General features: G+C 38.7%; 1 protein-coding gene across 28 annotated transcripts in view; it reads left to right on the top strand.

Annotated features, from left to right (window-relative positions):
• SVIL (supervillin) overlaps nt 1–19313 on the top strand; it is a 138479-nt gene extending 119166 nt beyond the window's left edge. For all 28 annotated transcript variants that reach the window (XM_071734922.1, XM_071734920.1, XM_071734909.1 and 25 more), the window contains 18 exons: nt 763–940; nt 1230–1402; nt 2618–2773; nt 3509–3645; nt 4139–4286; nt 4409–4554; nt 5371–5546; nt 5648–5792; nt 6127–6403; nt 8274–8425; nt 9612–9717; nt 10532–10739; nt 11397–11530; nt 12167–12322; nt 12696–12839; nt 16848–16969; nt 17764–17919; nt 18038–19313. In XM_071734922.1, coding sequence (XP_071591023.1) covers nt 763–940; nt 1230–1402; nt 2618–2773; nt 3509–3645; nt 4139–4286; nt 4409–4554; nt 5371–5546; nt 5648–5792; nt 6127–6403; nt 8274–8425; nt 9612–9717; nt 10532–10739; nt 11397–11530; nt 12167–12322; nt 12696–12839; nt 16848–16969; nt 17764–17919; nt 18038–18124 — 2801 coding nt within the window. In that variant the 3' untranslated portion in view covers nt 18125–19313. The remainder of the gene's footprint in view (nt 1–762; nt 941–1229; nt 1403–2617; nt 2774–3508; nt 3646–4138; nt 4287–4408; nt 4555–5370; nt 5547–5647; nt 5793–6126; nt 6404–8273; nt 8426–9611; nt 9718–10531; nt 10740–11396; nt 11531–12166; nt 12323–12695; nt 12840–16847; nt 16970–17763; nt 17920–18037) is intronic.
• Nucleotides 19314–19538: the final 225 nt, after the last annotated feature.

Raw genomic sequence — 19538 nt, 5'->3', positions numbered from 1 at the left:
CTTAATCACATTGCCATATACAGTGGAAAAGCTTTAAATGTAGTTTAATCATCTTAAATTTGAGATAGGACACTAAGGTGCTCCCAAGCACAATTCATTCACCTTCTTGCTTTTTTTGAAAATTGACTGTGTGTAGCAGCTCATATGGCTTTTCTGTACAGTTTGTTGACTACTTATTAAGCTGTCTAGAATTCTCTGGTGTTTCCATCTCATATGTCTACACCATTTGTAAGGCAAAAATCCTTTTGTAGAGTTTCAAAAACCATAAAAAACCCATACATTACAGCAGAGGAGGCACTAACACAGGGTAATGATTGTACCTTACTAGCTTAAACAGTGACTTTTCCACTTGTAGTTCTAGTAGATCTTTTCAAAGGAAAGAATTATGTGGTTGGAGGCAATATGGAATATACAAGACCATAAAATGCTTTAAGCATCCTACTAAAACAACTCATTGTTGATAGTGCCTTTTATTCAAAGATATTTCCCAACCATTTTGTAATAAAGATTATAGCATGAGTGGTAGTTACACTGTTTTTATCATTCTTTTCCAGCAGACTTTTCTACCATCTCTCCCTCAAATTCCCTGCCATCAATTTATAAATTGATCTCTCCCTCCCATCATTTTATAAAAACAAAACATCAGACAACAAAAAACAAAACACAAACACCACGCCCAAAAAACCTAAAAAAACCCATGATCTAGAGTTATACAGTTGCATTACAATTATTTATTGAGGGTTGTTATGTTTTTTCCTGCAGTTGCTGGGATGCAAGAGACAGTACTGACAGTTACAGGAAAATCTGTGAAAGAGGTGATGAAGTTGGATGATGATGAAACATTTTCCAAATTTTATCGCCATGTGGATTTCCCTTCCTCCTCAGTGCCTCTGGATCTTGATGAGGACTTTGATGCCATCTTTGATCCTTATGCACCAAAGTAAGAACTTATTTTTTCCTTTTCATTGTTACAAATGGCATATGGGCAGCAGTCAAAATGTTCAGCTTTAAGTCATCATGTAGATGTCATAGTTCTGGATGTGTCCATTTATTCTGCTTACTTCTGAAGTAACTCCTGCTTGAATCAAGGAACTGATCCTGATTTCCTATCAAATATCACACCCAAAATCAAAACAGATATCTTGTAATTATATGATTCTGGCTAACCTTAAATTATTACTTAACTAATTAATCTTAACTAATGGTTCTATACACTGCTTGTTTTTCAGGTTGATATCCTCTGTAACAGAGCACAAACGTGCAGTTAGGCCTATGCGTAGAGTCCAGTCCTCAAGAAACCCCCTGAAAATGCTGGCAGCAAGAGAAGATATTCTTCATGAATATACTGAACAAAGACTGAATGTTGCCTTCATGGAGTCAAAGCGAATGAAAGTCGAAAAAAGTAAGCTAACAGAATGATTTGTAAGAGATGCTGTCTCAGTTTTAATTAAAAACAAAACAACCCCCAACACAAAAACCACAACTGAAGGAATGAAACGTTCTCCAGGAGATAATAAATCAGCTGAGATAAAAGGTTGAATGTAGATTGTCTGAGAGGTCTGGATAAGAAGGTCATATGTGCTTCCAAAGGGAAAGCTACCTACATCCACCTCCTGTGGGTGGCTTTAATTATTTATTTTTAGCACAGTCACCTTGTACAGAGACAGAGTGCGACTCTGCCTGCAGGTTGAGGACAGGAGATGGAGGAAAGCAGATCTAGCATTATGTTATGCTGGGGGGGGAAGCTGGAAAGAATAAACAAACTTCTGTTCAGGTACCTTGGTTTCAATTTTGGGTTCAAGTTTTCTCTCAGAAATTAATTAGCCTTCTTGACTGTGAAAGATAAATTTCCATGAAGGGTCAATGCTCTGTGGCAGAGCATTATGGAAGAGACATTATGTGGAAGAGACATTATTATAAAATTTATTAAAAGTTTGTCAATCCACGTCTACCACTTGGGGTACAAGTTTTCATTATTACATTTGGACAAAGGGAGATCATCTTTAAAGATTTCCTGTATTGGTGAAAAAATAATTATACATGTCATACTTTGTTGCCATTTGATGAAAAGTGTTTCCTTGAAGTATAAAGTCATATAGTGCTTTGTCTACTGTTGAGAAATAAGCAAAAAATAGCCAGGAATTTAGACTTTAAGTTTCCAGTAAAAAATGACTAAGACTTTGAAATGAAATGACTGTCACATCACACTGACAGAGACAAATTTGAAGGGAATTTCAGTTAATTAGCTCGGGCTGCTCTGCTGGCTTTAATCATTAATCAATTATAAGGCACTGAAGAGCTATATAGTACTTCAGAAAACATTGGTTAGGACATGTTTCCAAGCAAAGTTGGTATTTCTGCCAAATGACATGATTCTGACAGTGAGTTTACTCTTGGATGATATCTAGAAATGTAATACTACTAAATTTACAAAGCTTTTGGGCTAGCAGTCAATGTGAGTTCAACCTGTTGCTGGTATTGAAAAGGGGAAAAAAAATCAAAATAACCAGATGAAATTTTTTTTTAACACAGCAACCAACTTTTTAATAATTTTGTCTCTGTGTGTGTTTGTGTTTTGTCTCTTTGTGTTTGACTTCAACTTCTTTCTACCTACAAGTGTCTGCAAATTCAAATTTCTCAGAAGTAGCACTTGCTGGCTTGGCAAGCAAAGAAAACTTCAGCAACGTCAGCCTGCGGAGTGTTAACCTAACAGAGCAAAACTCCAACAACAGTGCTGTGCCCTACAAGAAGCTCATGCTGCTGCAAATTAAAGGTATTGCTTTCCATACATCATAGCCTAGTTGTAACATATGAGAACTGCTATCACAATTAGATTTTTAGCTTGTTTTAGATCTCCAGCTCAAGATTTATATTTGAAATCTAAAAGAATAAGCGAGAACTGTGTGACAAATGCAAGAGGTAAAAATAGGTTTCCGTTGTCACCACTGGTGCTTGTTTTCCAAGGAGAAAACAGAATATTCCAGAAATTCTGGCCATCTCCTGGGGCAAGTTTTGAACTGTCCCATTCTTCCAGTGCTCAGTATAACTTGGCAGTGACATGACAGTGTTCTTGCTTCACTTCTCCTTACAATGCATCCTAACATGTCTGATTCTGCAAAATAATTGCTGCTTTTTTTGGCAAAGTAAACTTCTTAAAACTTTTTACTGCCTACAGAAGCTGTGCCATAGCTTCACTTAAGTAAATGTGAAGACTTCTAGAATTTGGCTCATGTCTTCCATTTACTTAATTCATTTCTTTGCAGAAGGACACAAAGTTTTTAGAGCGAGAACAGGAAATAATAGCAATACTATTTGATAGGAGGCAATGGTGGTTTTGCTTCCTCTGAGTAAATCCTTTTTCCACAGTCCTCTTTTAATTCTTAACAGGCTATTTCCATACATTTTGCTGAATGTGCTTGGATTGTTTGTATTTCATTCAAAATGAATTAGATCTTGGCATTTGATAGCAGCAGTCAAAGGAATATAATTAGCTTTCTTTTCTCTTTAGGAAGAAGACATGTTCAAACAAGATTAGTTGAACCAAGGGCCTCGTCACTGAACAGTGGAGACTGTTTCCTGTTGTTAACTCCACATTTGTGTTTCTTATGGGTAGGAGAGTTTGCAAATGTCATAGAAAAAGCAAAGGTTAGTAGTGTTTTGGGGGTTTATTGTTTATTTTTCCAACTGTTGCAGCATATCTTTCTTTGATGCAATTGAGCCTTGGTGCCAGTTGACTCAAAATGTGGCATTTCACTGATAGTGACAGGTTAGATATGCAGGATTCCTGTAAATGTTTTAGCTTGTGTACTGAATGAAAACTATCAAAGGAGTGTGTAGGTTGTAAAGCTGCAAGAGAAAAGAGGATATCCTCAGGAAACAGATTTGCACTCAAACAATAGTCTGAATTGCAGGATGTCCTTTTTACTCCCATGCTTATTAAAATAAAATCTTGTTTTAAGGCAAATGAAAGAATGAATGTAGTTCTGTAACATTTTCTCTAGTGCCTAGTGCTTTTTTGCAGCAAATAATAACCATTTCTTCTCCTGTGTGCTCTATCATATCCATCTCTCTGAACAAGATATGCATAAGTATTCCAATGACTTTAGCAATCCTATTCAGATAACTCTTAATCTCTTAGGCTTCAGAACTTGCAACTTTAATTCAGACAAAGAGGGAACTTGGATGCAGAGCTTCTTATATACAAACCATAGAAGAAGGAATAAATACTCATACACATGCAGCCAAAGACTTCTGGAAACTCCTTGGTGGACAGACAAATTACCAGTGTAAGCATTTTTATGGTTATGGTATTTGCTGTTTTATCACAGTAAAAGTTGAGTGGGTTCTCTTAAGTAAAGATAGTTGGATATTAAAATCTCTTACTATTTTTTACAATCTTTTCCTTAAGCTGCTGGAAGTCCTGAAGAAGATGAAATGTATGAAGCTGCAATAATAGAAACAAATTGCATTTATCGCCTTGTGGAGGACAAACTCATTCCTGAGGATGACTACTGGGGAAAGGTGCCAAAATGTACCCTGCTACAACCAAAAGAGGTATTGTGCCACTTAATGCTCCTGTGGTAGGTGCAGGAACATACAGCTGGTAATGACTTTGAGTAACTTCAAATGCTTAAAGAGAGGCTCACTGAAAATTGGGGCCCCTGTGTTTCTGAGAAGCTTCTGAACACTTTGCTGTCTAGATCATGTTATCTTTAAAGTGAAATACTATTTTAGGAAGTGTAAATCTTTTTGCCAACAGTGGCTCACTCCAAAGTCATGAAGTGCAAAACAGGTAGCACTTCAGAAAAACAAAACAAAAAGCTGTTTTCCTTTTCAAGCATTTTTATTTCTATTTCTATCCTTAACAGACTTTTCCCTTTCAAGCAATCATTTCAGCCTTCTAAGTAGGAATGAGAACAGATTTCCAAAATAAAGATTGGATGCATTTTCTTCAGAGTGTTGAAGTTGTTGCTTGTTTGCTGAGCCAGTTAACCATGCTGTACCTTCTGTCAGACTTCCCCAGCTGCAGGACAAAGCGCAGATCTAAATGTCAGTAAAAGCTGCTGTAATTAGACAGCAATCAGGCATGCAACTGAATTGGGATTTTAGTTATAAGAGCTCTGATCTGCTAGTGACCTAGCTACAACCTAAAAATACATCTGGTAGCATTCCCTATACTTGCTTCCAATCATCCTCAGCAATTAGGTGTCAGGGCCCAGACCACTGCCTTGGCCTTGCATTGCAGTGCTAGTTGTTAGTGTCACTGCAAAAGCTTAGATGCTTGGAGGAGTTTGTGTTCAGTACTAGGAAACTGGAGGATTTTTTAAATTTTTTTTTTCTTTCTTTTTGGTTGGTTGACTTGGTTTTTAGGTGCTGGTGTTTGATTTTGGCAGTGAAGTATATGTATGGCATGGAAAAGAAGTTACTTTAGCACAAAGAAAAGTAGCGTTTCAGCTGGCGAAACACTTGTGGAATGGCACCTTTGACTACTCCAATTGTGACATAAATCCTCTGGACCCAGGAGAATGCAATCCCCTCATACCCAGGTACCAAACTCGACTTCAATCTTATTGCAGAAACTTAATTTCCTTGCCCTTATTTCACAGTGTGTAATTCGATTCTTCTATGTTGTTGTTGCCTTGTACAGAAAGGGACAAGGACGCCCAGACTGGGCTGTGTTTGGCAGACTCACAGAACATAACGAGACCATACTGTTCAAAGAAAAATTTCTTGATTGGACAGAGCTGAAGAAACTCAATGAGAAGAATTCTAGTGAATCCCTTCACCAGAAGGTGCATATAATAATCATGCTAGGTATTTCAAACTAAATGACCTAGCTGGGATGGAAGCTAGGGAAGCTTGTTCTCAAGGATCTAGAGCACTTTCTTTATCTTGCAGGCCTTGACCTAGAGGTCAGACATATCCACTGCATTAAAACCCACAGAGTTGCTTTATAATAGTGCCAAGCAACTCAATGAATGCTGTCAAGATGGCTTTGACAAGGCATCAAATGATGAAAAGATGATAAAGTACTGAAATATGCAGGAGTCAAACTGTTACAGGGGAACTGTGGGGTGAGAAGAAAAAAACTATGCTGAAAGAAATCTCTTCTGTGTTTTCTGACAGGAAGAACCCAGATCTGACTCTAAACCATATGATGTTATGCTAATGGTAGCTGTGCCTCAAACAACTGTAGGCACAGTCTTGGATGGAATGAACATTGGCCGGGGCTATGGACTTGTAGAAGGAGAAGATGGGAGACAGTTTGAAATCATCACTGCATCTGTGGATGTCTGGCACATCCTGGAATTTGATTATAGTAGACTACCTAAGCAAAGCATAGGGCAATTCCATGAGGGAGACACATACGTGGTGAAGTGGAAGTACATGGTGAGCACTACAGGTTAGTGGCTGATTCCATTTCATCCTGCTGAACGTGGAGAAGTGTGGTTAAATCTGCTGCTGTTAGTGGTGAGACACAGACTGAGACTTCCTTGGTTCTGCAATTGTTTCAAATGTTAGAAAAGCAAATTTAGCATTTCTAGACAATTAAGTAGTTTATTATTTTGTTTAAAAGAAATTATTAAGAAGCTGTAGTTATTTTCATACATATAATACATATAATACTGTCCATCTCTACTTTTACTCAAAAGCGGTGGTATTATGTATTCAGATTAAGCCAGAATTGTGCTCAAAGTTTACACCACAATAGTTATGTGTCTGGGCTAATGACAGTGGTCTGAATGTCTTGCAAAACAGGTAGGAATTAGCAACAAGAAAAGATTTTGCTGGGTAATGGAGAACAGTAACAATGGCAGGAAAAGCCTTGCCAGCTCCTTGCCCTGGCTGTCCTTTTTGCTCTTTCTGGAAACCCTTTACTATAAGCCTCAGTCTCAAGTGGAAAACTTTAGCAGTTCTCTGACAAAGAGCCTGAGAACAGCAGGTAAATGTTAAGAATGCTATGCTCATCAGAAAACTCCCCTCTGACACTAACCTAAGAATAGGTGGCTTTTGTGGTAAGTAAAATAGAAATAGTCTAAAAATGATTGTTTCAAACAGGAAAATATTTAAATTGGTAGAAAGCAGTATAATAGCTAAACAGCTTTAGGCTTATAGCCAGAAAAGTGTAAGTAAGTCTTGTTCAGGATCATTGAGTTCAGATACAAGCAAATCCAAGAAAAATACTTTTAAGTCTTGGGAGAAGTGGGTAATACTGAACTGTAAACAGACTTCTAATCCAAATGGATGAAAATATATTCCATCACTCCAAAACAGAATAAATTTTTATGTAGGAGGCAGTATTTTATGGGCTAAATGTACAGATAAGTAAACCCCATAAATTTTAGAAGTGGCTGGTGGTTTAAGTATTCTCAGCTTGAAATAAAACAGGATGCTTTCTCCTAAGTATTTCAGTTGGATGCTGCTCAGCACTTCTGAAATCAGGGCAGAGCTTTTAATTTCTTTTTCCTAAGAACCTAGTTTAGACCTCTTGGGTTTCTTAAAATCTTTGATTTAAATATACCTGTGTATTCAGTATTCACTGGAAAGAGTAAAATATTCCATAACTAGTTGTATTGTTGAACTTCACCTTCTGTAAACATTGTTTGCTTATCATAACAACTATAAGCCTGATTCTTAACATAAACACTGATTCTTAAAAAAAATTAAAAAAACAAAACACAAGAGTTGCTGCTAATCCAGTTTCCAGACTAATGTGAAATACTAATTAGTTTTTTTCAAATAAACAAGCATAGCTTACCTAATCCTAACTGTTTTTTATGACTGCAAAATACTGCTTTGGTGTTCTTTTGTTCTGTATTTTTCCTTTCTAATATCTCTTTAGTAAGAAAGATTTTTCTTTCATGCCTGCAGCTTTCTCAACTGTTGCTGTTTCCAGTATCACTCAGCAGCCAGCTAGTCTCCTGCTGCCAAAGAACAGTGTGTTATGTGGAAAATGAGCCATAATGCACTCTTCTGGTAACATAACTGGACATACCATTTCACATGCAAATTGGCTCAAGTCATGTCAGTTATTTTTCTCCAGATAATACGAGTTCTTTCTCTGGCCAACAGAGATGTCTCTGCATGTGGGCTTACATCTACCTGATGAGACAGAGCCAACTTTGCACAGGGATGTACTGGCTTGGAGATCCAATTGAACATTTTATCTTTCCTGGACAGGATAGCGCTCAGCTGGCAGATGTGATTAAACCACGTGCTGTTTAAACCTACAGCCAGAGTACTTTCTTCAGCCTGTGCTTTCTGTTTTGCAGTTGGAAGCAGACAGAAAGGAGAGCAACAAGTAAGAGCTGTTGGAAAAGAGAAATGTGTGTATTTCTTTTGGCAAGGAAGGCACTCCACAGTGAGTGAAAAAGGGACATCAGCACTGATGACAGTGGAACTTGATGAAGAGAGAGGAGCACAGGTGAGCTCCCTGCAGACCTAGGTGGCAGTCCTGGTAAGACTTTACTGCCAAAGTAGCCACTAACAATAAATGTGGGTGATCTTTTTTGCCTCCTCTCTTTCTTGTAAAGGTCATCTTGCCAGTACAAATAGCAAGCCCTCAAAATTACTTTCGGCTTTATTCCAACTTCCAGAGACACATAAGCTCCTTTATGGATTGTCACTCCCAAATCCCACTTCTAAAGATGATGTTACTGAGAATGGCTGAAGAAGAAGGTCTTCCCTCCTCTCCCTGCAGGAATAGGTGAAGCACAGTTAAACACATTTGTGCCTTACCTTCCATACATGTTCAAATAACCAGACTGTCTTCCTAGTGCTGAGAACGGGAGAAGCACTTCCTGCAAGGCCAAGGCATGAAAATGTATTTGAATTTCTCAGATTATTTACTGTGTAATTGCAGAGTAGATTGCCTTGTTTTGCAGAGATTTTAGCAACTGCAGAGACAGCTAGTTGAAGCTCAGAGGATGGGCTAACTTGCTTTGTCTTCAGGTGGAGTCAGGCTTTGCTGTGGCTTGACTGTTAACAGCACACAAAAAGGGAGGTTTAAGGTTAGTTTCTGTACCTTTGATAATGCTGTAGTTACTTTTAGCAGCAGTGAAGACACAACCAGTCAAACAGGAGTTCACAGAGCAGATAAACTTAACTCAGACTAAGGGATGCTGTGCAGCATGGCTGATTTAATGATTGGCTATATCAGTTTCTTCATCAAAAGGTAACGTTTAATGAGTAAAGAACATACACGTTGTATGAACTGGCTTAGCATAAATTGTGAACCTAGTTCAGTTCCTACAGTATTTCATAGTAGTTTCAAACAATATCTGGCAAGATGGCCCAAGCCTGTAAAGAATTCAAGTAATGGTAAATTTAAGCTAAATTAAATTAAAGTTTATTTGGTATTTCTTCTCCTCTGAAACTCTTGATTGTTGAATTCCAACTAGAAGTTTCTTTTAATATGCAGGTCACATATGAAACCCATTGCATGCTGATATATATGGTAATTTAAGCACCAGTCAGGAGTTGTAAAATGTAAGGAAAGCCATCTTCATGGGTGGCCACAACTGTATAATTTTAATAAACCATAGAGACTAGTTTTTCTGAGTCTGTATATTTGGTTTTTTTTAATGAAGAGTGGTGCTTTAAATTTACAGGTACAAGTACTTCAAGGGAAAGAACCACCATGCTTCCTGCAGTGCTTCCAAGGAGGGATGATTGTGCATGCTGGAAGAAGGGAAGAGGAAGAAGAAAATGCACAAAGTAAATTACTATTAGTTATGAGCTTCTGCCTCTAAGTACTTTTTAAACCAATTTTGTATGGCTTTAAATTCAGTCTCAGTTACAATACTCTGTAGAAAAGAGAAATGAATGCCATGAAACCCATGAGGCAGCTTACCATGCTTTGTTTTTCTTCTCTGAGCTTAGAATAGATTTTTTCACCCTACAGTAAGCTGGATTTATTGTATTGGTATGCATAAATGGGTCTAGTTGGTTTTTTAATTAAGCAAAGGGCCAGTTTGCTTTAAAATATGTTCTCTTCTACATAGTCTGGCAAAAGAGTATCTTTATGAGCAGTTTTCCTGCTCCAAGCAGAACTCCAAGCTTTTGTTACCCATTTATTACTTTTTGCAACATAGTCTTTGAATGCAGCTGTTGAGGTAGGAGAATTTCAGTGCAGGTGTAGCTTGGACATGATCCATTTCACATCTGAATGTGGTCTCCTGTGCCTAAGGTGCACAGGAGAAGAGGACCCGAATAGAAGGACTTTACTGTATTTGTTTCCCTTTTTTTCCTGAATGAAAAAGACCAGAAGCTTGACTCATGTGCTCTAAGCTCTTCAGCTCTTAATGCTTGTACTCTTCTAGAAGAGTTTCAAAAGGTATCTTTTCTGCAACTGAGGTTTCTCAAATAGCATCAGCCAAACCTGATGCTCAGTTAATTTATTCTGTGGCAATATAGGTGTGCAATATGTGAAATTCATCCAGTATGGGAATAGCTGTTCCACTTCAGAGGTCTTGAATTTTCACTCCCATGTGACTGTGTAATGCTGCTGCACTGTTCCTGTCTGCTCCAGGTGACTGGAGGCTTTATTGCGTGCGAGGAGAAGTTCCCAGTGAAGGAAACTTACTGGAAGTAGCGTGTCACTGCAGCAGCCTGCGCTCCCGGACATCCATGATTGTCCTCAATATAAATAAAGCTCTTATCTACCTGTGGCATGGCTGCAAAGCACAATCTCACACCAAGGATGTAGGAAGAACAGCAGCCAATAAAATAAAAGAACAGTGAGTGTCTGACCTATGTTTTGGAGATACTTATACAGGCTACTGATTTACTTAAAATAGTCTGCCTCAAAGAAAGTGAAGTAAATAAAGCTATTCTCTGAGTACTCTGCATGCTTGATAAGGAGGAGGACAGGTACTCGTTTTGGTGGCATGGGGAAAGCATATGTTGTGTAGTTGCTTTCACTTAAGGTCAAATGTACTTTTACTTTCTGCTGTACTAATTACAGTTGCCAAAAAACAGTCTCTTTCCATTAGGAGGGAGCTGTTCAGTGTCTGAATAGCAAACTAAATCCCGGTTGATAGGGGGATTAGAATTAAGCCTTGTGAATAAGGAAGAGGAAATAAATTTGGGAAAGCATGTGAGGACAGTAGTAGTTACAAAGACAGGCAGTGAGAATCCCTGCCATGAGCTCATACCAGCAGCTCCTCCTCTGTTGGATATGTGATTAGAAATCCTATGAGAATGGTTGCTGAAATTCCCTATCTTGTTTATTGATAATTTATGTTATCATTTTCAATAAGCCTATGTTGACATGATGGGTGCAACAAGCCTATGGGGTGATTTTGGGTTCTAATAATATGACTGATCAGCAGATTTGTATTGGCTGTGTTTGGAGCAGGAAATCTGGTTTCATACCCTTTCTTTGTGTTTTGCAGATGCCCACTGGAGGCAGGGCTGCACAGCAGCAGCAAGGTGACAATTCATGAATGTGATGAAGGGTCAGAGCCCTTGGGATTCTGGGATGCATTAGGAAGGAGAGATCGAAAGGCTTACGACTGCATGTTGCAAGGTAGACCTGCATCCCTGGTTTTGGCACTCACATTTTACTTTACTGGTCTACAGTATTGTAAGATGTAATGTAAAGCTTTTGAAGAACTTCTAGGTAGTTGAGTTGATCCCTTCAAATGTCTCCTGAGTTAAGTTATACTGTTCTAGAAGGAAAGTGCTGAAAAACAAAGTGTTTTGTCTTATTCTTACCCCCTTTTGTAGCCCTTCTGTATTCAAGCAGCACAGAGCAACAGTTAATGCTGTTACCAAGACATTTTGAAAGCATTAGGGGGTGGTTCTTCATGCATTCTTGTCTAGCCTTTGCATTGAAACTACCAGCAAAGGTAGCAGGGGAATTGAGTGGAAAATCTGTCAGCTAAAAATTAAACTGAGGTGGGCTTGCTTCATGTAAGCTGCAAGACCACCAATTATGAAATGCATTGTAGTAGCTGGCCAGGGCCAGAGTCACACTTATGGCAGCCAGCCTTTTAGCTCAAGTTTTCCACAGCTGCTGCTGGTCCCCTAATATATCTGACTGTCTTCCTTATTTTTTAAAAAACAGAGAATTTACAGTCACTCTGAAAGTAGATTTTTAAAAAAATAAATATATTTTTCTCTGGCATTTTCTATTGGTAATCTTGCTTTTTGTTCTTTAAAGATCCTGGAAAGTTTAATTTCACCCCACGCCTGTTCAGTCTCAGTAGTTCATCAGGAGAATTCTCAGCCACAGAGTATGTTTACCCTTCAAGAGACCCTGCTGTCATCAATTCCATGCCATTCTTGCAAGAGGATCTTTACACTGCCCCACAGCCAGGTACATGGTTTAAAATAATCAAGTAATAAGAAAGCAAATAAGTGTTTCCTGCATTGGACAGTGATTCAGTAGCTGTAATCACATAACTTCATTTATCAAAGGAAAATGTGGCCATGTGATGCTTACACAGCATTAAGTAATAACAGTAATTTTTCCATTATAAAGTTGTGGAGAACTAACCAAACACATATGTATCCCAAAAGCTTGCTATAAAAATACATCATTTATATCACAGATTCTGAATTCAGCTGTATGAATAGAGATTGCTTAACTGTCCTGATTCTGACAAGCATGCAAGAATTGGGGTTATTCAGGGGATTCCAAGAACTCAGTAAGTGGCTGATGATGGATTTGTTATTTTTTGGTCACGTAGCACTGTTCCTTGTGGACAATCACCATGAAGTGTACCTGTGGCAAGGTTGGTGGCCTGTGGAAAACAAAATTGCTGGATCAGCTCGAATCAGATGGGCTACAGACAGGAAGTGTGCCATGGAGACAGTGCTCCAGTACTGCAAAGGTAACAGATTGCTGAGCCTGGCTCTCCTGAGTGTGCCATGCCCCAGTGGAGGGCATTGATAAATATTAATGTATTTGAAGATACATTCTCCACTCTTTCTTGGTAATGTAGTAATGGCATTGTTTAGTAATGGTGTTGTTCCCAAACTGCTGACTCAGTTGTGTCCCCATTGTGAGAGGACAGTTCAGACATTAGATCCCAAAAAGTGAATTCTAAGAACACAGCCTCGTAAACCTGATGCTCTCTGTCTAGCTCCTCTTAGATTTCATTACTTTCTGTCTATCAAAAGACTAAATGAAGCTGCTGTTTGCTGACATAACTGGGTTTTGATTTAGTGGGGAAGGTCGAAAGACTGAAGACTGAGAACAAGTCTCACACAGAAATAAATGGTCATTGAAAATACTGGAACATGGAGCTGAGGCTCTGCTCTCATCTTACAAGATAAGAGTTATTGCCCCTCATTGTGCTCTTATTCAAGCTTCAGCTGATAATCATGTAACAGTACACTGACCAGAATATTTTCTGCTCTAGTAGAATTTTCTTGAGACACTGTAATGCTTTCCTGTTTTGTTTTTTTTTTTAAATCTGAGGTTGTGCAAGTCTGGGAACAGACCTTGCATCTTCTGATGGAGGATGAATAAAGAAAGGTGTGATGTTACTGTTCTGGGAGGAAGGCATAGGTAGCAGCCCCGTTCTGTTAGTTCAGGGAAGTTTCCCATTGTGAATTACTCACTTGGGCTTAGCTGGAGCAAACTGTGCCCTCTTGCAAGGAAAGCCTGATAACGTAGACCTTCAGATGATGCCACTGATTTCTTCTGTAGCAAACAAACTTTACAATTTGGAACACAGCTGGTGGTATCTTGTCATCTTCTCACATAGAAAATCATATATTTGAAAGGGGAAAGTGATGATACTCTTGTGTGATTCCACCCTTATGAGGATGAGCCAGTCTCTCCTTCCTAATCTGCAGGCTGAATGGGAGTAGGAGCAAGTGTGTTTCTACTCCATTGTCTTGCGTCACTGAGAAGAGGAGACAACTGAAAAGCAGCACTGGAGACTCTGAAACATGACCTTTATTGGACTGCATTATTGCTCTACCTGGTGCCCCTGGCACTGCCCTGCCAAACAGCAGCATTTGTTAGGAATGGGATGCTAGCGTCAGGACTTTGAAGGACAATAATTTGAGGAGTGAGAATTTGGCAGTGATTGCTGAATTCCTGAAGAATAGGATCGTTACTTGTTCTCCACCACCCTCACCCTCAGTTTTTGCAAGTCAGAAGCAGCAATGAGGTGCATTTCTTTGAAATCATTACATACACTATGTAGATATGAATGTCAGCAATGAGGTACAGAGACCCATGCAATGAAATGCCCAGAGGTGCTCAGCAGGATAGTGAGAAAGATGGAAGTTAGATCCCTGTCTCAGTGTTCATGATGCAGTACTGTAATCTTCTGGTAATGGAAATCTGTTTTCTGGCCCAGAGATGGAATCAGATACACATGCTGAAACTTGGATACTTTTCCAGATTTCTCAAACTTAACCATTACTTCAGTAATGGGAAAAGGAATTAATTCCTTCTGCACTAGATTGAATTTGCTGCATCTGATGCACAATGAAAAGCCCTTCATTGACTCCTTAGGGGTCTGAAATTTAGTATCTATATCATAGGACAAGGTTTTTGCTGGGTGTTCACTTCTTTTTCTCTGGACGTGACTGGATAGGTAGAAAGCAAGTTTGTTAGTGTTAAAGACTGATTCTGCTTGTACTATTTCTATGCTAACAGTGATGTAACCTTCCTTAGCAGTTTTTTGCTGTTCAAAGTGCTCAGTTCCAGTGCTGTCACTTTCATGATCTGGGATTCTGTCAACCATTTCAAAATTTCATTGCATCAAGCTGTCAGGGCTGACTGGCTCTCATGTGTTGTTACTTACCAAGGTGGAGAAATTGAATTTCAGGAGGTACCAGTGCTACTGCAGTTATTTTGGCTACCAGAATATATTTGAGTGATCAGAAGCATTTAAATGCCTTTCTCTTATTTTTCTCCCTCCACTTCTTTCTTCGTCTTTGTCCCTCTCCTCCCCTTCCCCACCTCTTGGATTTGGGTTGTTTTTTTCCTTTTCCAGGCTTGTAGTGTTTTTAACTACATGATGGTGTGAAAGAGATTTGATTAGCAATTCTACATATCTCTTGAATATACCCAGCAGTTTTCCTTGTGCATAAACCTTATTTAATTTGTCAATATGTCCTGAAAGTTTTTTCTGTGGTTTTATCTGCTAAATCAGCAGTCTGGAGAGCTAAGCTGCAGACCACCAAGAGAGGGAAGAATCTTGTTTCCCATTCAGTGATTATTAGTGAGGAGATCAGCTTGTGCTGAGGGCAGAGTTCATGCAATGAAAATGTTTCTCTGCTTGTATATAAATTAATCTTACCTATACAGGAACTTCAGCAAACACTGCAATCTTTTTATCTCTTGGCTGAATTACTGAGAGTGGAGCAGTGCAGCTAGAGCAGATTCACGCATACTCTTTAAATGTCAGGTTTTCAAGTGTTTGTTGAATCATTTGTGGTAGAATGGACAAATAAACCACAGTGAAAATATGTGGATGAGAGAGCTTAAAAACAAGTCTTCAAATTATAAATCTGTCTAAATTGTATAGTTAAAGCACCCACATTCTAATGGGATTGTTAGAATCCCATTAGATTCACAGCTCCACAGAGCTTTTTATGTGTAGCACTCAGTTTCATGTGAAGATATTCTCCCTAATCAGTTTATTCCCAACTATGTAAAGCCAAGCCTGTAATGTTCAGGTTTGTCAAACCTAAAAGAACAAAGTCGTGCTCTCCATTTGGGTTCAGTGCAGGTATTGCACCAGTTGTTGTGGTGTTTGTCAGCAAGGCAGAGGAGGCAGCTGTGTTATTTTAGACTCCTGCCTGACAGCCCCCACACAGGAAGTGCAGGCAGGGAGTGCAGTAAAAAATGGGATCTTCTATAATTGATTTATATGTGTTGGAGGAAATCTTAGTGCATTAAAGATGCTCTGACATTAACCAAAGAATAGGGAATAACAGAATTTTTCAAGAAGTCATTGTCCTGGCTTGGGCAGTCATTTTTAGAAAAGCTACAGCCTTTTGAAGTAAGGCAGTGTCATGTTGCTCTGTTAGTTCCACCTGATTCTGGACTTTGCAACATCTTCAGCTTTTCCATTGTTTATCTGAAAGACATATTTGATTAGACCAAGTTGCTTGAATCCAAGTAAGATGAAGGTACAACATTTTTTTGAATTATAGCTCCCTGTGTACCTCTCTTCAATAATATTTGGAGTTTATCAGTGGTTTTGAATCCCTGAGGAATAAAATTGTTTCAGCAACAGGGCCCTTTCTCACCAGTACTTTGTATAATGACTCTTAACTGCTTACTCTGAGTTGGCATCACTCCTAGGCAGGGTTATGTCCACATCCTATACAGTGTACATACACATTTAAAGCAGCAGGGCTGTCTTTGAAAACATAATTAATAACCATGCAGCTATTGCAAAACATTCATATCCCATTCCTTTGAATTTTTAATAGCAAAATGATTGTGTTAGACCTCAGTATTCCATTATAAGAACAGGCAGGACAATTCTGATGAGCAGAAGTTTTCATTTACCTGAACTTTTTAATTTCAGCCCATCACACTCTGCTTACTCTATTCTAACTGTTTGTGTAAGAGAAGAAACACATTGAGTTAGGAAGTAACTGTGGGGGATTTTCAACAAATGTGGCTTGATCTTTGTGGTCAGACATAGTAAAAGGCAAATTTAGGAATACTGAACAACATGTTAAAAGGTGCCATCTACATTAAAAAAATACTGGTCAAATTTATTCCTACTGCCTTAAATTACTTCAGCATTTTCAGGAAAGAATCAATTAAACATGCTAACAAGATCACTTTGGGTAGGGGCTGACCTTGTAAAGTATGGTACCATTTGTAATTTCTCTCTCTCTTGTATTTTGACTGTTTTTAGGAAAAAATGTAAAGAAGCCTCCCAAATCCTACCTAATTCATGCTGGCCTAGAGCCTCTGACCTTCACTAATATGTTCCCAAGTTGGGAACACAGGGAAGACATTGCAGAGATCACAGAAATGGTAAATCATTTCATTGTACAGTCTGTTTTCTGTTGCTAGTAATGGTGTCTTGTGTTGTCAGTAACATTGCTTGTTTGTGCTGTCAAGCCCAAAAATCCAGAGCATGAACTTAAGACGTACAGTTTAGGAGTCTGCACAGGAAAAAGATAATAACTGAATTCTGACTGGGAGTGCAGGTATCAGAGGCATTCATGTTTTTTTTTTTCATTTAACTTCTTAGCTTATTTTGGGGGGGGGGGGGGGGGAAGAGGAGGAAAGTATTTCCAGTGGACCAACTGTTTCAGCTGCATGAAGCAGGCAAGAACATGGCAGTTCTGATCTGTCCTCCAGGCTGGACATGGAGAGGAGCAAGATGCCTGCAAAGGACCAGCTGGCTCCAAGAGCTCTTGCATTGACTTCCCCAGCTGGGAAGTGGAGCCACAGCTGAATTCCATGAGACTGCTTTAAAAGCCTTTGCTGAAGGGACATCTCAAGGCAAATGACAGACTTTGCTTTGTCCATCTTCTTGCAGCCATCCTTAGTGGAAACTGCTGGTGGTATGAGTACACGCAGAAGTCAGCCTTCAGCTGAGATTCTGAAAGTCCAGAATGTCCTTCTGCTAAGTGCAGGCTATTTTTTAGCTGTGAAGGTGTGGTAGGGCAGGGCTGTTCACCTATGTGTGGACCTGGTGCTTTGTGCTCCGTGGGCCAGACAGTGCAGGTTGATACCGTGCCACCTGCAGGCTGCAATGGGAGCAGCATCCTGATGGTTTGAGCTTCCTGATTCTCTTCTCTGTTCTCCTTTTCTCCCTACAGGATGCTGACGTTTCTAATCAGATAATCCTTGTAGAGGACGTGCTGGCCAAGCTGTGTAAAACCGTGTATCCACTGGCGGATCTCTTAGCCAGGCCTCTGCCTGAGGGAGTTGATCCACTGAGGCTTGAAATTTATCTTTCAGATGAGGACTTTGAGGTAAGAAGAGAATGTCCATTACCCTCTGCACCTGTGTCAGCATGATGTGAAACCATTTGACAGGTTTGATGCTTGAAAGTGTTTGTACTAATGCCACATCCTCTGGTTTTCAATGCAGGTTGCATTAGAGATGCCGAGAGAAGAGTACAACGCGCTGCCATCCTGGAAGCAGGTTAATCTGAAAAAGGCAAAAGGACTTTTCTAAGATGTGTTTCTTGGAGTGAGCACTAAAGGGATGTCTGTTTCCACTTTCTATGCCCTTTAGAAGAATTGTACCCCACTTTTACAAAATAAATAGAAATAATCCGAAGTTATTAGTGACTACCTATCTGGATGTGTGTAATATTATAAAAGGCCAAGAGAACTCTTTGGGAATGGAATTCAATTTTGATTCTTAAAAGTAACAGGCTTAAGCTCTGCTCTCCTATGCACTTAAACAGTAGTTTCTGGAGCTACTGCAGCAGGTGTCCTTTTGGCTATATACAAAAATTGCCATTTTTGTTTTTGAAGAAGTTCTCTTTGTAAAGTGTTATTTTGTTAGTTTGTGGATTACAAAGAATTTATATTTATATAAACACATAGAACAAATACGTATTTAACAATGCAATATATATTCACTTTCAAGGTTATGTCAAAACTACAGAAAAGTAGCTGGATGGCAGTTGCTTGTACTGAATTAGCTATACCACCAGTATGTATCTCTTATGCATTCTGAAAAGTTTCTTTTTGCAATAGGTAATGAATTGTTCTCAGTGCTGCTTCAGGTGCTAAACTGAACAAAGCATTTGTATTTATAGCATGGATTTCTTGAAAAACTATGCGAATCAACCTTTATACTTTATTATCCAAAAATGTATAGTGCCTTGTTTTTTGTGTACAGTTTATATACAAAAAAAAAGATTGGTATGCATTTTGAAGATGGCTTAGAATGGTCTCCTATGTTACTTTTATAATAGTAGAAATAAAAACATCTCAGTTTCTAATACTTGTAAACATTAAACATGTCTTTTGTGATATAAGAACTTAAAGTAAAAGCTTCTGAATAAAGTCTTAGCATTGCTATGACTTATTATTTTGTACTGTAATCTGTACTAAGTCATTGGAATCTTCCAGAACATGGTATCTTACCAAAATATTTTAACCTTAGATATCTGTGGGTGTTGTACAGAGTTATAACTTGAGAAGCAGATAATGTAGAAAAAAATCAGTCTATGAGATGAAATTAAGTTGTGCAACACTTCATTGCTGAACTTTGGAACAGTGACACAACTCCTGTATCCTTTGCATTGCCCTGTTTTATACATGAAACCAAAATTATTATGCTGGTTTTCCAACTTTGAAAAAAAAAATCTTTTCAACTTTTGTGCAATTGGAAGTAAAACTTGAACTGAAAATGTGTGGCATTGTGTCTGTTCTTTCAGTATGCACCGGAGTCAAAACAGCTTGCATTCAGCTGATTAGGACATTGCATAGAGCAATCGCATAAAAATTTGCTATTGCTTGAAATGTTTTTTTGGCATTTGGCATTTATGTAGCAACTTGTGTGGTTCCTCTCTGATAGCTTAGTAGATTTCACATTTTCATTGCTGCCAGAATGTTCCCTTCTGCTGTGGAGCCAC

This window comes from Heliangelus exortis, chromosome 2 (genome assembly GCF_036169615.1).
Source record: "Heliangelus exortis chromosome 2, bHelExo1.hap1, whole genome shotgun sequence".
NCBI classification, from domain to species: Eukaryota; Metazoa; Chordata; class Aves; order Apodiformes; family Trochilidae; genus Heliangelus; species Heliangelus exortis.
This window is presented reverse-complemented; position numbering and strand designations above follow the sequence as displayed.